Source organism: Miniopterus schreibersii (assembly GCF_964146895.1).
Source record: "Miniopterus schreibersii genome assembly, chromosome: 17".
In the NCBI taxonomy this organism is placed as follows: domain Eukaryota; kingdom Metazoa; phylum Chordata; class Mammalia; order Chiroptera; family Miniopteridae; genus Miniopterus; species Miniopterus schreibersii.
This window is the reverse complement of record NC_138117.1, coordinates 44,345,001-44,358,969: the sequence shown is the minus strand read 5'-3', so window position 1 is coordinate 44,358,969 and position 13,969 is coordinate 44,345,001. Positions and strand designations below refer to the sequence as shown.

Below are 13,969 nucleotides of genomic sequence, written 5' to 3'. Positions count from 1 at the left end.
GTTTTATGATTTCCTTTCACTGACTTTGGGCTGCTTTTGTTCTTCCTTTTCTAGTTAAGATGTGACGTTAGGTTGTTTACTTGGGATTTCTCTCATTTTTTGAGATAGGCCTGTGATGATATAAACTTCCCTCTTAGTACTGCTTTTGCTGCCTCCCAGAAGTTTCAATATGTTGCACTGTTTGTCTCTATATATCTTTTGATCTCTTATTTCTTTTTTGACCCAGACATTTTTTAGGAGTATATTGTTTAATCTTCATGTATTCATGGGTTTCGTTACTTCCTTTTTACAGTTGATTTCTAATTTCAAGGCATTGTGGTCAGAGAATATGCTTGGTACAATTTCTTTTATTTATTATTTATTTATTTATTTATTTATTTATTTATTTATTTAATTTACCTTTATTGTTGAAACTGTTACAGGTGTCCCATTTCCCCCCCCAATTGACCCCCTCCACTTCACTCCCACCCCCTCTCCAGGCCTTTATCCTGATATTGACTGTGTCCGTGGGTTATGCATATATGCATATAACTTATTTGGTTAATCTCTTCCCACCCTCCACCCCCCTTCCCTCTTTCCTGTGAAATATGACCGTCTGTTGCATGTGTCAGTGTCTCTGGATCTATTTAGTTCATCAGATTCTTTTGTTCGTTAGCTTCTTCTTAAAGAAGACCCTTCAACATTTCCTGTAGTGCTGGTCTGGTGGTGATGAACTCCTTTAGCTTTTTCTTATCTGAGAAGCTCTTTATCTGACCTTCAATTCTAAATGATAGCTTTGCTGGGTAGAGCAGTCTTGGTTGTAGTTCCATGTTTTTCATTACTTTGAGCATTTCTTGCCACTCCCTTCTGGTCTGCAAGGTTTCTGTTGAGAAATCAGCTGACAGTCGTATAGGTGCTCCCTTGTCGGTAACTAATTGCTTTTCTCTTGCTGCTTTTAAGATTCTCTCTTTGTCTTTAACCTTTGGCATTTTAATTATGATGTGTCTTGCTGTGGGCCTCTTTGGGGCCCTCTTGTTTGGGACCCTTTGTGCTTCCTGGACTTGTAAGTCAAATTCTTTCCCCAGGTAGGAAAAGTTTGCTGTAATTATTTTTCCAAATAGGTTTTCAATTTCTTGGCCCCTTTCTTCCCCTTCTGGCACCCCAATAATACGAATGTTGGGCCTCTTGAAGTTGTCCCAGAGGTTCCTTATACTATTTTCATATTTCTGGATTCTTTTTTCTTTTTGCTCTTCTGGTTGGGTGTTTTTTGTTTCCTCATGTTCCAAATTGCTGATTTGATTCTCAGAGTCCTCTACTCTACTCTTCATTCCTTGTAAATTATTCTTCATTTCAGTTCGTGTAGCCTTCATTTCAAATTTATACTTTATTATGTCATCGATTTTCTCAGTTATTTCCCTAATAGTCGTCAGCTTAAACATGCTTATAAACAAAATTCTGAACTCTGTATCTGTTACCTTGCTTGGCTCTATTTCATTTAGTTCCTCTTCTAGAGATTTCTTCTGTTCTTTCCTTTGTGACCCGTTTCTTTGCCTCCACATTTTGGCTGCTTCCAGGTGTGTTTTTTTTATGTATTAGGTAGAGCTGCTATGTCTCCTGGAGTTTGTAGAGTGGCTTTGTTTAGTAGGTGTCCTGTAGGGTTCAGTGGCTCAGCCTCCCAAGTCACCTGAGCTGGGCCTTCTAGGTGCTCCCCTGTGTGGGCCCTGTGCACTGTCCTGTTGTAGTTGAGCTTTGGTTGCTGTTGGCGTCACTGGGAGGAATTGACTCCCCGGCCAATCAGCTGTTTGGACCAGCTGCAGCTACAGCCAAAGAGCGGCTGTGCTGGAGACACCCCTGTGGATCAGGATTTACTTCAGTGGGGCTTTGGTGTTCACCAAGTGTGCCCCTTGAGTGTGTCACTTGTGTATGTGGTAGGGTTGTAATCCAGTGTGGTCGAGTCTGACCACCAGGTGCAACTTTCTCTGGCGCCTCCCAGGAGGTGCAAAGTCAGCCTCTACCAGTGCCTTGCCCAGGGCCACCCAGCATCAGCTACACAGCAAACCATAGTTGGCTGCTACTTGTGCTGGGCTTGGAAGTATCCAGGAGAGACCAAGCCATGAACCAATGCAGGCTGCTGCTAGTGCCAGGCCTGGGGCCACTTATCAAGCTACATGGGGCCCGCTGCTGCTTGTTTGAGAGATTCTAGGAAAGTCCTAAGCATGAGGCTCAGGAGGTCACTTGCACAGAAAAGCCCCTGGAAATGGCTTGGATGAGCTTGCAGGTGGGGGGGAGCTCTGGGAATCACTGGGGCAGGGCCAAAGGTGTGAGTCAGGTGCTGGCGATTCAAATATGGTGCCTGCCTGCTGGCTGTGTGCGGGGAGGACTCGCCAAAGGAGCAGTCGCCTCTGCAGCTCTTCTGCCTGGGAGAAAGCTGCCCCTCCACCTCTTGCCCTGATTTCAGGCAGGTTAGTTCCTCCCCAAGTGTCCCAGGTTCTTTTCAAGCTGCTGCCCAGCGCTAGTTCTCAGAGGGAAGGTGTCTGAGTGAGTCCGTGCGCGGGCCCTTTAACAGGAGCTGCTGGGGCTCCCGCAGCCTCCATGACCCTGAGCCACAGTTCCCGCTGGTTTTTACAACCTGAAGTTGTAGGGACGTCTCTTCCTGGCCCTGGACCCCTGGGCTGGGGGCCTGCTGTGGGGCTGGGACCCCTGACTCCTTTGGGAAACCTCTGCCACTGAAATGTCCCTCCTGAGTTTATATGCAGCACCTGGTGTGGGCCTGGAGCCACGTCTCTGCTATCCAGCCCCATCTGCCCTCGTCTCTACCCCTCCTACCACTCTAAATGCTCCTTCAGTTCCCTGCTTGTAGGGCTTCTGTTCAGCTAGATTTCAGGAGGTTCTGAGTGATGGCTGTTCTGTATTTTAGTTGTAATTTTGATGTGGTTGTGGGAGGCGACGGGTACAGCTGTTACCTACGCCGCCATCTTGTTTCTCCTCTTTTTTTTTTTTTTAAATATACCTTTATTGATTTCAGAGAGAGGAAGGGAGAGGGAGAGAGAGTTGAAACTTCAATGATGAAAGAGTTGTCATTGATCGGCTGCCTCCTGCAAACCCCCAACTGGGGATTGAGCCCTCAACCCAGGCATGTGTTCTGACCGTGAATTGAACCTCGATCTCCTGGATCCTAGGTCAATGCTCAACCACTGAGCCACATCCAGCCAGGCTCCAATTTCAATCTTCTTGAGTTTGCTGACACTACTTCTGTTACCCAGCATATGGTCGGTCTATCCTTAGGAATGTTCCACGTGCACTGGGGAAGAAGGTATAATCTGATGTTCTGGGATGAAAGGCTCTGTGAACATCAATTATGTCCACTTGGTCTAGTATTTCATTTAAGGCCAATATTTCTTTACTGATTTTCTGTTGGTCGATCTGTGTAGAGCCATCAATGGAGTATTAAGGTCCCCAGCTATGATTGTGTTTTGAACTGTTTCTCCTTTTAGTTCTGTGAGTAGTTGTTTTATATATTTTGGTACTCCCTGGTTGGGTGCATATATATTACTTCTCCATATTTAAAGGGTAATTTTGCTGGATATATTATTCGTGACTGTTAATTTCTCTCTTTCAGACGTTAGAATATTTGGTTCCACACTCTCCGGCTTGTAGAGTTTCTGCTGAGAAGTCAGGTGAAATTCTGATAGTTTTTCCTTTGTAGGTAACTTCTTTTCCCTGGCTGCTTTGAGAATGTTTTTCTTTGTCATTAATTTTTTAGTTTTAACACAGTGTGCCTTGGAGAGGGCCTCTTTGGATTGAGGTTATGAGGTGTTTTGTTTGCTTCTTGGATTCAAGGATCTAGTTCTTTCCATAGGTTTAGGAAGTTCTCATCCACTGTTTGTATGAATAGACTCTCTGTTCCCTTCTCACTCTCTTCTTCTTCTGTAATACCTATTATTCTAATATTGCTTTTTTCTGATGGAGTCAGATGTTCTCGTAGAGCTCTTTCATTTTTCTTTATGCTCAGGTGTCTCTCTTCTTTCCCCTGCATCATTTTTAGATTCCTATCTTCAATATCACTAATTCTTTCCTCCATCTGGTTGGCTCTGTTTTCTATGCTCAGTAGCTCATTCCTAATTTCCTTAATTGCATGCTTCATTTCCAGGATTTCTGACTGGTTCTTCTTAAAAGTTTCAATCTCTTTGGTAAAGTACTCGTTTTGTTCATTGATTTGTTTTCTGAGTGCACTGAATTGCCTGCCTGTATTTTCTCGCATCTCATTGAGTATTTTCAGAACTGCAATCTTCAAATCTTTTTTAAAAAAAAATATGTTTTCATTGATATGAGAGAGAGGAAGGGAGAGGGAGAGAGAGATAGAAACATCAATGATGAGAGAGAATCATCTATCAGCTGACTCCTGCCCACCCTCTACTAGGGATCGAGCCCACGACCAGGACATGTGCCCTGATCAAGAATCAAATTGTGACCTCCAGGTCTATGGGTTGATGCTCAACCACTGAGCCACAACGGTTGGGTTCCTTTTATGCTTTTGAAAGCATTGAGCATGCTGTAGTTCTGTCCGGCTCCTAGCCCTCCATCCCTCATGCTCTTAGGTGTGGAGTGGGAAGTCCTGCTCTTGATTCTATTTCTGAAAACAACTTTATTTTACTACTCTTTCTGAAAGGGAGTCTAGCTGACCTTAGGCCCCTGGTTGCCATTCTCAGCTCTGACTCCCTGGGTTCAGTTCCCAGTACGTGGTCGCAGACCAGATCTTCAGTGGCTGCTTGCCCCATCCCCACCCCCACCACCCAGTGAATTGCCTCTTCTCCTGTGCTCTGTTCTGCTGCATGGGTTTGTGTGTTTGTGGGAATTGTCAAACTGCATTTGAGAAATGTCTGCTGGTCTTTCACCTTGGGGGACAGGGTCCTACTTGGGGGGGGGGTGCTGGGCCTTCCATAGTGAGTCAGACCTCCCACAGGATGTGAGCGTCTAGCGTCCTGGGGGCTGGCCCCTCTCTTTGACAGGTCCTATTTATTTTTCTAGTTGCTCACCACCACCCAAGGACTTTATAGCAGCCGTGGCCTGTGGGGAGTCTCGAGATATCCCCTCACTGCATTGACCCCTCCCTTCCCTTATAGTCACCATCCCCGCCAGTCGCCAGGTGCAGAAGGGGCTCATGGAGACGTCCGAGGCTAGGCCAGGTGCAGGGGTGGCCATGGTAGTGGAGGATGTCTCTGAAGGAGTGAGGAGCAGCACCTGGGAAGGGCCTATCCAGACCCCATCAGGCCTATTGCTGTTGGTCACACACACATACACACACAGTCACAATATGCTCTCATGTGTTCATACGTACACATCTGTCTGCAGTCACAACATGCTCTCAGGTGCTCATATATACACATATGCCCACACAGTTACAACATGCTCTCATGTGCTGACACACAAACACACACACACACTGTCATAACGGGCTGTAATGCGCTGACATACATACACATGTCCACACACACAGTCAGCACCACCCAGTGTGTGCAGGCAGAGCTGCCAGCCTAGCAGGAAGGAAGGTGCAGGGGCGCCCTGGGGACAGTGCTGGGGCGGCCATGTTTGTGAGTGAGGAGCAGGGGCTGCAGGCCTCGTTCTAGGAGCAGATTGCAGCTTCCTGAGGATCATTCTCTGCACCAGCCTGTGAGGAGCCAGCACAGAGCGTCTTCTGTTCCAGAGCCTGTGTGGGAAGTTGGCATCAAGGACCTTCTCGCCCACTAATGACTGGAATTTTCCCACAGTGGGGACGGGGAGATGGGGGGGATGGCAGGAGTCCCAGATGGTGATTAAGGGGCTGCCAGAACATGGTATGTATTTGTCAGCATCTTGCCTTGCTCTGGGTGTGTCCCTTGCCTGGGATCTGTCCTGCTGTCACACCCAAACCTCAGAGCGTCAGCACAGGCCAGGTCTGTCCAGCAAGTGACCCTGGACCCCTTTCTGCTTATCTGTAGGAGGACTGAGGTGGAGGGAAGGGTAGCCACAAGAGCCCCAGGTGTGAAGTATCCACAGAGGTGCTGTGCCTGCAGCTGCTGAGAGTATGGTTGGTGCTCAGCAAAGGGCAACTGTTGTCACATCAAGTGAATTTTCCATGTTATTTACTGGCTCGTGAGTGCCAGGTGCTCCCAAAGGCAGGGTCTACAGGAGGAAAGGTGGGAGGCCCTCAGTGAGCGCTGAGCCCCATTTCTTCACACAGATGCAAGGTTCTGGTGCCTGCCGCCTCCTCGTTGGGGAGCATATCACTAGAGGCCCAGGTTCACAAGGGGCAGCCCATGGCAGAGCGGTGGGGAGATGGGGTGCTGTGTGCTGGGGGCTCCAAGCCCTCAGGGTTGGGAAGGCAGGGCTGCTCCACTGTTTCATCTAAGAGGCTTTGGTTGGAGTGACTTTCCAAGTGATGAGCCTCCTTCAAGTGGGGGATCTACATGGAGGATTTTGGGGGAGTCGGCCAGGATCAAGTGTGGGACTCTTCCACAGGATGGCAGCTTCCTTTCCCAGGAAACAGGCAGCAAACCCACACCAGGAGGCTGTGATGTGAGTTCATGTGAGTTCTGTTTTTAAGGCTCATAGGAGGTCACCAAACAGAAGACAGGGGCAGGTGTTGTCTCCACATTGCAACCCCCAGGAGCCTGGCAGTCCCCCCTCCCCCCACCTCCCCCCTGCTGCATAGACAGGTGGGAAGTGGCCCATAAACAGCTGAGAGCTGGAGAAGTGTTGGCTCTGGGACCTTTCGAGGAAAGTTGCAGTGATCACTGATAGAAATTAAAACTATTTTATTGAAAATACAAATTTTAAAATAAAATTTGGCTCAGTGGTTAGAGCGTTGGCCCATGGACTGAAGGGTCTTGGGTCTGATTCTGGTCAAGGGCACATGCCTCAGGTGCAGGCTCCATCCCCAGCCCCTCTGCTAGTGCAGAGGCCGCCCATCCATGTCTCTCATGCCCCCTCTGGAAAGCCAGGGAAAGATCTCTGGGTGAGGATTAAAAAAATAAAGTAAGTTCAGGCAACAAACGCAGAGAGTAAAACTACAGGAAGAAAAACAGACCCAAAGGGAGCGAGAAGTGGCCTGTGCACAAGAAGATGGTCCACCTCTGGCTGTTGAAAAGCAAAAGGCTCAGCTTGTTTCAGTCTCAAGGTCAGGCGGTCGTGGGCGCAGGAGGGGAGCAGGGCTGCCCGGGCTGCCTTTCTCTGCATTTTAAGACTTTTCCTCACAACTCTCCGACTTTCTCCTGGGTGCCTCCTTTTAGAAAACAGCTGTTGTCTGAGGCAAGGCCTGCCTGTGGGTCGCTCTGTGCCCTTGGTGAGAAGAGCTGCACCCCAGGCTTGAGTGTGTCCCACCTTCCTCTACCTGCCACTCTCGTAAGCCGTTTTTCATTCGAAAGGAGACTTCAGTGAAGAAATCAGCCACTTATTTCATGTAGTGTTTGTTGATTCGCTGAGCAAAGGTTTAGGCACCGGGGATGCATTTGTGAACAGAGTCATTATTCTAATTTCAGGTGCTTTTAAACCATCACAATGGCGTTTCAGGATTAAGAACTATGTCCTCTGCCACAAAGTGCTGCTGGCTCTCCCTCCCCTGGTGACCCAGGTCCCTCTGTCCTGGTGTCTAGGTCACCATGCTGCCCCCAGTGCCTGTGCTGAAGCCCCCGAGTCGTCATGTGGGGTGGGGGCGCCAAGCTGGAGGGGGAGCGGTGGGGGCAGCGGCACGGAGACTTCCACCCCGTGGGCACTAGAAGGGTGACAGGGATATTCCCATTCACGCAGCCTTGCAGGCCAAGAGCTGCTGTCTTCTCCCTCACAAAGCCCTGTCACAACTGTTTTCATGTCTCTCAGAGCCCAGAGGGGCGGCGCTGTGCTGCTAAAGTGTTTTGGGAACAAACTGGGACCTTGGTGTCGGCTTTCCCAGGTCACAGGCCAGCTTCTCTGTTCCAACTACTGACTGGCACGTGAAGTCATATTTTGCCAAGGGTCCAGGGCTGTGTGGCTTGACGGCCTGTCCTGTGACCCTGGCGCCAGGCAGAAGCCAAGGGCTATCCCCGACAGTGCCATCGTCAGATCCACTTCCGAGAGCGATGTGGCTCTGCACGTGTGCTTTCCCTGCTCCCATGAAGGTTTGGAAGTTGGTCTTGACCTGCAGGCTGATTTGATGACTTGACAATGGGTCAGGTCACAGTTTTAACGGTAAGGACAGCCATCCTGTGAAGCAGGCGAGGCGATGTGAGCAGCTGCTGCAGAGGCGCGGGTGCGGAGATGCCAGCCGTCCTGTGGTGCAGAATGGAGCATTGTGCTGCAGCTCAGAGCCCAGCCTGCAGACGTGGAACTGAGTGCTCATTGTTTGTGCTGGGGAGACAGGAAAACAGCATTGAGAGAGGAGCTCAGGCCTTCTGGAAACCACAGCTGAGTCAACACTTGCCTATTCACTGAAATGAACGAACAGAATGAAAAACAGGGAATTGAGGTTTAAGTCAGAGAAGGATGTCAGCCAGCTGGGAGGAGTGGCAGCCAGAGCCTTGAGCAGGCTGAGTTTGTGCTTAATAAAGAGGACTTTTAGGGATACCAGTGACAACATGGACTTGACAGGTGGACCTGTGGTCCTGGTGGGCGTAGGAGAACTGGACATGGGTGCCAGGTGAGAGAGGCCAGCTGCGGGTGCTCCATCCACATTTTCTATAAGATGCGACTCCAGGGAACAGGGAAGACGACGGGAGTCGCAACCTGCTGTGGGGCTGGTGGCCCCCGTAGGTCCTCAGGCCCCGGTCACTGGCTGCCATTGCCGGCCGAGATGAGGGGCCTCTGCTGTCCGAGACATGGCTTCTATGGTGTACCTTGCGGGCCAGCGGTCACCCTAAAGGAGCTGTTGCTGGGGAGCTGCCCTCCCACCCACCTCATGGCACCAGCCATAACCATGGCCCTGATGGGCCTTTAGAAACCCTCAAGACACTCTTGCTGGCACCAGAGGGAATGGGGTGTTGCTTTGTGGTGGACTGAGGGCCCGCCTGCAAGTGCAGCCAGCCTGAGCAGAGCACTAAGGGGAGCAGCCCGCAGGACTTCCTGGGAGTCCTGCCATTGAGTCTCACCCAGGCAGCCCCGTCAGGTAAGGGTGCAGGGCTTCCATGTGAGTTGAGTTTCTGCCTCTTGCAACCAAAAAATGTTCTAATACCAGAAACTCATTTTCAGAGCAGAGCCTGTAAGAATATTGGGCAGTAGAGCCTTTGGAACAACACACCTAATTTTAGTCTCCCCTAACTCCTGTCCCTTTCCTTATTTAACAGTGAGCAGTGATCGGGAGCCAATAAGGAACTCTTATGTAGACACTAAGAGAAAGAGAAAAGAAAAGGCAGTAAGTGCAATGAAACAGCTGGTGAGAAGACATTTAGAAGAATTAACCCAGGAGACAGGAGGAAATTTTTGATAGAACCCTCTCTGTGTGCTAAAAAATACAAATTCAAAATACATAAATAAAAAGAGCTCAAAGAAAAGACAAAATTAACCAAAAGAGAGAATGTGAGAGAACCAAGAAAGAAAAAGACAAAAAACCATTACAAACCTGAGAGCCCAGTTAGCAACAGCAAGTAACAGGATGGATGTGGCTGAAAAAAATTGTCATCGAATGAACGTGCTGTGCAGTGAAAAATGGACACAAACGTGGTCAGCGTGACCCGTGCAGGGGGCCAAGGGGAAGCCTGGGCACCTGGTGGGCGTCAGAAGCAGGGGAAATACAGTGTCCAGGGTTCCAAGCGCCAAGGTAAGCAGGGCCTCCCTGGACTGAAGGCCAGGAGACTCTGAGCACTGAGAGGGCGCATCATGTTCCTGGACAAATTGGAACAAAATGACCAGTGCTGGGATAGGACCTGCTAAACTAATCAATTTTTTGTGCAACCCACCTGCCTTTGGCATGTTCCCGAGGCAGCAGAGTGAAGGCAGCCTGGAGGCTGAGACACGTGCTCTCCAGGTGGCTTTCTTGCTGGGTGCCAGCCTGGGCGCCCCACCTGGCTGAGGTGTGTGTGCAGCTTTGCAAAGAAGGTAGTGAGGAGAGTCATGTGCCCTTCCTGGAGGGTGGAGTGGCTGCACAGATTGTTCTTTTGCAGGGGCGCTGTGTCTGTTTCTCCCTGCTTTATTATTTATTTATTTATGTATTTATATCAATATGGGCTTTTGGATATTTATGTTATACTTTGGGTTATAATCCAACATAATATTTTTCTTGCTCAGATTGCTCCAGCTTTGGTCACTGGGAACGCTTTCAGTTGGCTTTGTGGTCCCTGTGCCATACCCCATTATGGTGGAGCTTTGTTTTTATTTAGCTCTTCTCTGTATCCTGTTTCCTACTGCAGTCATCTCAGCCATTCCTCCAGGGGTTCCTGGTTCCTGTCATTATAGAATGGTGTTAAAGCCAGGATCTGGGCTGGTTGTGCTAGTTGCTATGGCCTGTTGTTCTAGGTTTTCTCAGCTGCCACAGCAAGGAGATATATGTGTGTATATTGACCTATGTGTATACACATGTGTTTCTAGATGTAGCCATCTGTGTCTATATTCCACTAAACACAAGTTCCTGCTGATGTCTCCCAGTGTAATCCATCCCTCCATGGATCACACTAGACTCCTCCCCTTGCCTCTCTGTAACCTTCCACTCCATCAGAAGCAAGCGTTTTCCTGACTGCTCAGTTCCCATACACACCTCACAGTGTCAGAATTGTAAACCATGCTCTTGGGAGGGAGGCAGCAGCATCACCCAGAAGGTGGAGTAAGAGGGATCAGATTTATCATCTCCCGGAACTAATAAAAAGCTGGACATATATATGAAATCTGAGTTTTTCTAAACTTCGGGTATGAGGCAACACCACAGTGATCCCGTGAGATGAGCATCAAACAGGATGAGGCTGAAGATTTCCCCAGCTTCGTGCATTGGGGAGTTTCTAGGTTGTGTTGCAAGGAGCCTGCGTTCAGGAGAGGGAGCTCAGGGTCCAGGGTGACCGCAGTGACTGGAGGTTGTAGAGGTGTACCTCAGAGCAGAGAGCTGCAAACAGAGAACTTGGAGATGTGCAGAGGACCTGCCTTAGTTTCCAGCAGAGTGCTATTCTACCATGGTGTGAGGAAAATACAGAAGCCAGGGCAGGGCCATTCGTACTTGGAACTGCTTGTGTTTGGGCCTTGTCATCAGGCGGACTGAAAACCTTCATACCTCATTTTGCAGTGGAGAACAGTCAGCCCAGGCATAAATGCGGCTCTGGTGCCCTAATCAATCTTAGAAGCAAGATCCAGAAGTTTCACTGTTTCCAAGTAACTGTGTTCCAACACAGCTCAAGAATATTTACAGGAACACAAAAGTACACAGCTTCCAAAGGGTGAAATGCACAATGTCTGGCATCCAATAAAAAGTTACCAGGCATGGAACAAAAGGGAAATACAGCCCATAATGTGGTGAAAAGTCAATCAAAGTTGATGCAAAACTGACTGGCATGACAGGCTGAGCAGACAGGGTCCTTAAAGCAGTGTAGTTGCATTCTATATGCCCCAAAACAGGGAAATACTGGGCACATTAAGTACAGACATGGTGAAGACAGTTAACTAAAAAAAATACAAATTAAACTTGTAGAGCTGAAACTAAACTGTCTGAATACAAATACACTGGATGGGATTAATAGCAGAATAGGCACTGCAGAAGAAAAGATTAGTGAACTTGTAGACAAAACAGTGAGACTGATCCACACTAAAACAATGAGGGGAAAAGTACTTTTAAATAAGCAAAACCAGCCCAGCTGGTGTGGCTCAGCGGTGGAGCATCAACATATGACCCAGGTGATCACAGTTCGATTCTGGGTCAGAGCACATGCCCAGGTTTCCGGCTCCATCCCCAGTAGGGGGCGTGCAGGAGACAGCCAGCCAATGATTCTCCCTCATCATTGATGTTTCTATCCTACTCTCCCTTCCTCTCTCTGAAATCAATAAAAACATAAATAAAAGCATAAAAGAGCATGACTGAGATGAGGGACAGCTGTCGGAGGGCTGGTGTCTGTGTAATTGGAGTTCCCAAAGGGGAAGGGACAGGAAAACTATTTGGTGAAAACAATAAACCTAAATCAAACAGTCTTAACAAACACTAAGCGCAAGAAACTAATAAAATTACACAGGCCCATCATAATCAAATTGCTCAAAACCAGCAGTGAGAAGTCTTATAGTCCGATTTTAAATTCTGGTTAAGATGCCTGTGCCTCCTGTACGATCGCAGAGATTTCCTTCCACATTTTTCTAAGAGCCTTGCTGTTTTACTTTTAACATTTAGATCCACAGTTTATCTAGAAATGAGTTTTGGATCAGGGTTCTTTTTTTTCTGTTTATATGTAGTCACCACAACACTTTTGAGACGTCACTGTCGTAAACCAGGTGCATTGAATGTTCTTGAGCGTTGCCTTGTCGGGCTGTGCTGGGAGCTTCACCCAAGTTTCCACAGTAGCGCGCTGCCTGGCAGCCAGAGGGCTCTACATCTCAGAGGCAGTGGGCAGCTCTCCTAGGGCCAGTGAGTGAGGGGGTCTGCATGGCTTCTCATGGGCTGGCAAAGGCTGGGTCCTGGTTGGGGTTCAGGAGCATGGCTCGGGGAGCTCAGAGGCTCTCTCAGGACTGGGCGTTCCTCATTCTCACCGGCATACTGGGCTGCGAGGGACTAGCTGAATTGTTACTGGTTCCTGAAACCCAAAGGTGTAATAAGATGTTTTCTGAATTTATGTGCTTAGACAGTACTGCTCTCTCACAGGGCGGCACCTTCCTGAGTGATGCTGGACGGGGCATCCCAATGATCTGCTGAGACTGTCCACCTGGGTCCTCAGGAAAAGGCTGCAATGTCCCAGACACAGGATTACGAATGTGAGAGCCATAATGCTGGTGTGCAGGAGCCTCGGATTTCAGGGTCGGGCACAAGGTGAGGAGAAGCCATTGGGGGTGCTAGGTTATCAGAGGACTGGCTCAGTGGGGAGGGATTGAGGCCGATCTGTGCTCACTTCTGAATTTGGCATCTTCGTATGGAAGCCCAGTCCCAAGGCATGGTCCCCACTTCGTGCTGCAGATTCAGAACAGAGGGAGGGGCTGCTTCTCACACAGGTAGACTTGCTGCCTAGGCCGGACACCCTGCAGGCCCTGAGGCTGGGCCCAAGGCAGGTACCCATAGCTCATCATTTTTATTTTTTCTTTCATTTTTATTTTTCTAATTTTTAACTTTGGAAATAATTGCACATATACAGAAAAGTTGCAGGAACAGGAATGTGTCCCCTGCCCAGGTTCACCCTTTGTGACCATTGTGTGCTCTTCCATACCCTCTACCCTCCACACACAGTGCTGTTTCTACGTTGTCTCGGGCACGTCACAGATGTCATGGCCCAGTGCTCACTCACGTCACGTGTTACCATGAGTAAACCTGACCCTTTAAAGTCCTAAATGAATGGATGCACCATAGTTTGGGTGGAAGACTAAATCATCACAAAGTCTTCTGTTTTCTCCTGGGATAGATCTAGCAAAGGTGCCAACAGAATTTATGAGCGTTGACAAGTTGGCTCTACAATTCATAAGGGGAAATGGGATCAAGAACAGCCAGGATGTGACTGAGAAGCAGGTTGTGGGGCCTAGGAAATTCTGCACGTAGTACAAAGCCCTGTATTAAAACAATGTGTGCTGGTCAGGGGAGGCTTGACCAGTGAGCAAGCAGGAGCTCAGACACAGGTGCCCTGATGCGTCCATCACGGAGACCCTGGTTATCCATGTGAGGAAAATGGGCTTTCTCACAGTAAACAAAAGTCAGTCCAAGTAGGTTAAGAATTTCAACATGAAAGGCAAAGCTATAAAACTTTGCAAGTCAACTTAGAATATTTTTGACCAGAAGTAGGGAAGATTTCTTAAACACGATAAAAAGAGGAGAAATTATGAAGAAAAATATTTATAAATTCAACTATATTAAAATTAAAAGCTTTTCATTAAAGAC

The 13,969-nt window shown here is 48.4% G+C and overlaps 1 protein-coding gene across 4 annotated transcripts in view; it reads left to right on the top strand.

Annotated features, from left to right (window-relative positions):
* Nucleotides 1-13,969, top strand: part of ARHGAP39 (Rho GTPase activating protein 39) — a 74,592-nt gene that overhangs the window by 19,752 nt on the left and 40,871 nt on the right. For 3 of the 4 annotated variants that reach the window (XM_081116831.1, XM_081116832.1, XM_081116830.1), the window contains exon 2: nt 12,752-12,916. The exons of the other annotated variant lie outside the window; for it this stretch is intronic. In XM_081116831.1, the coding sequence (XP_080972957.1) occupies nt 12,837-12,916 (80 nt within the window). In that variant the 5' untranslated portion in view covers nt 12,752-12,836. The remainder of the gene's footprint in view (nt 1-12,751; nt 12,917-13,969) is intronic. 4 annotated transcript variants of the gene reach the window in all.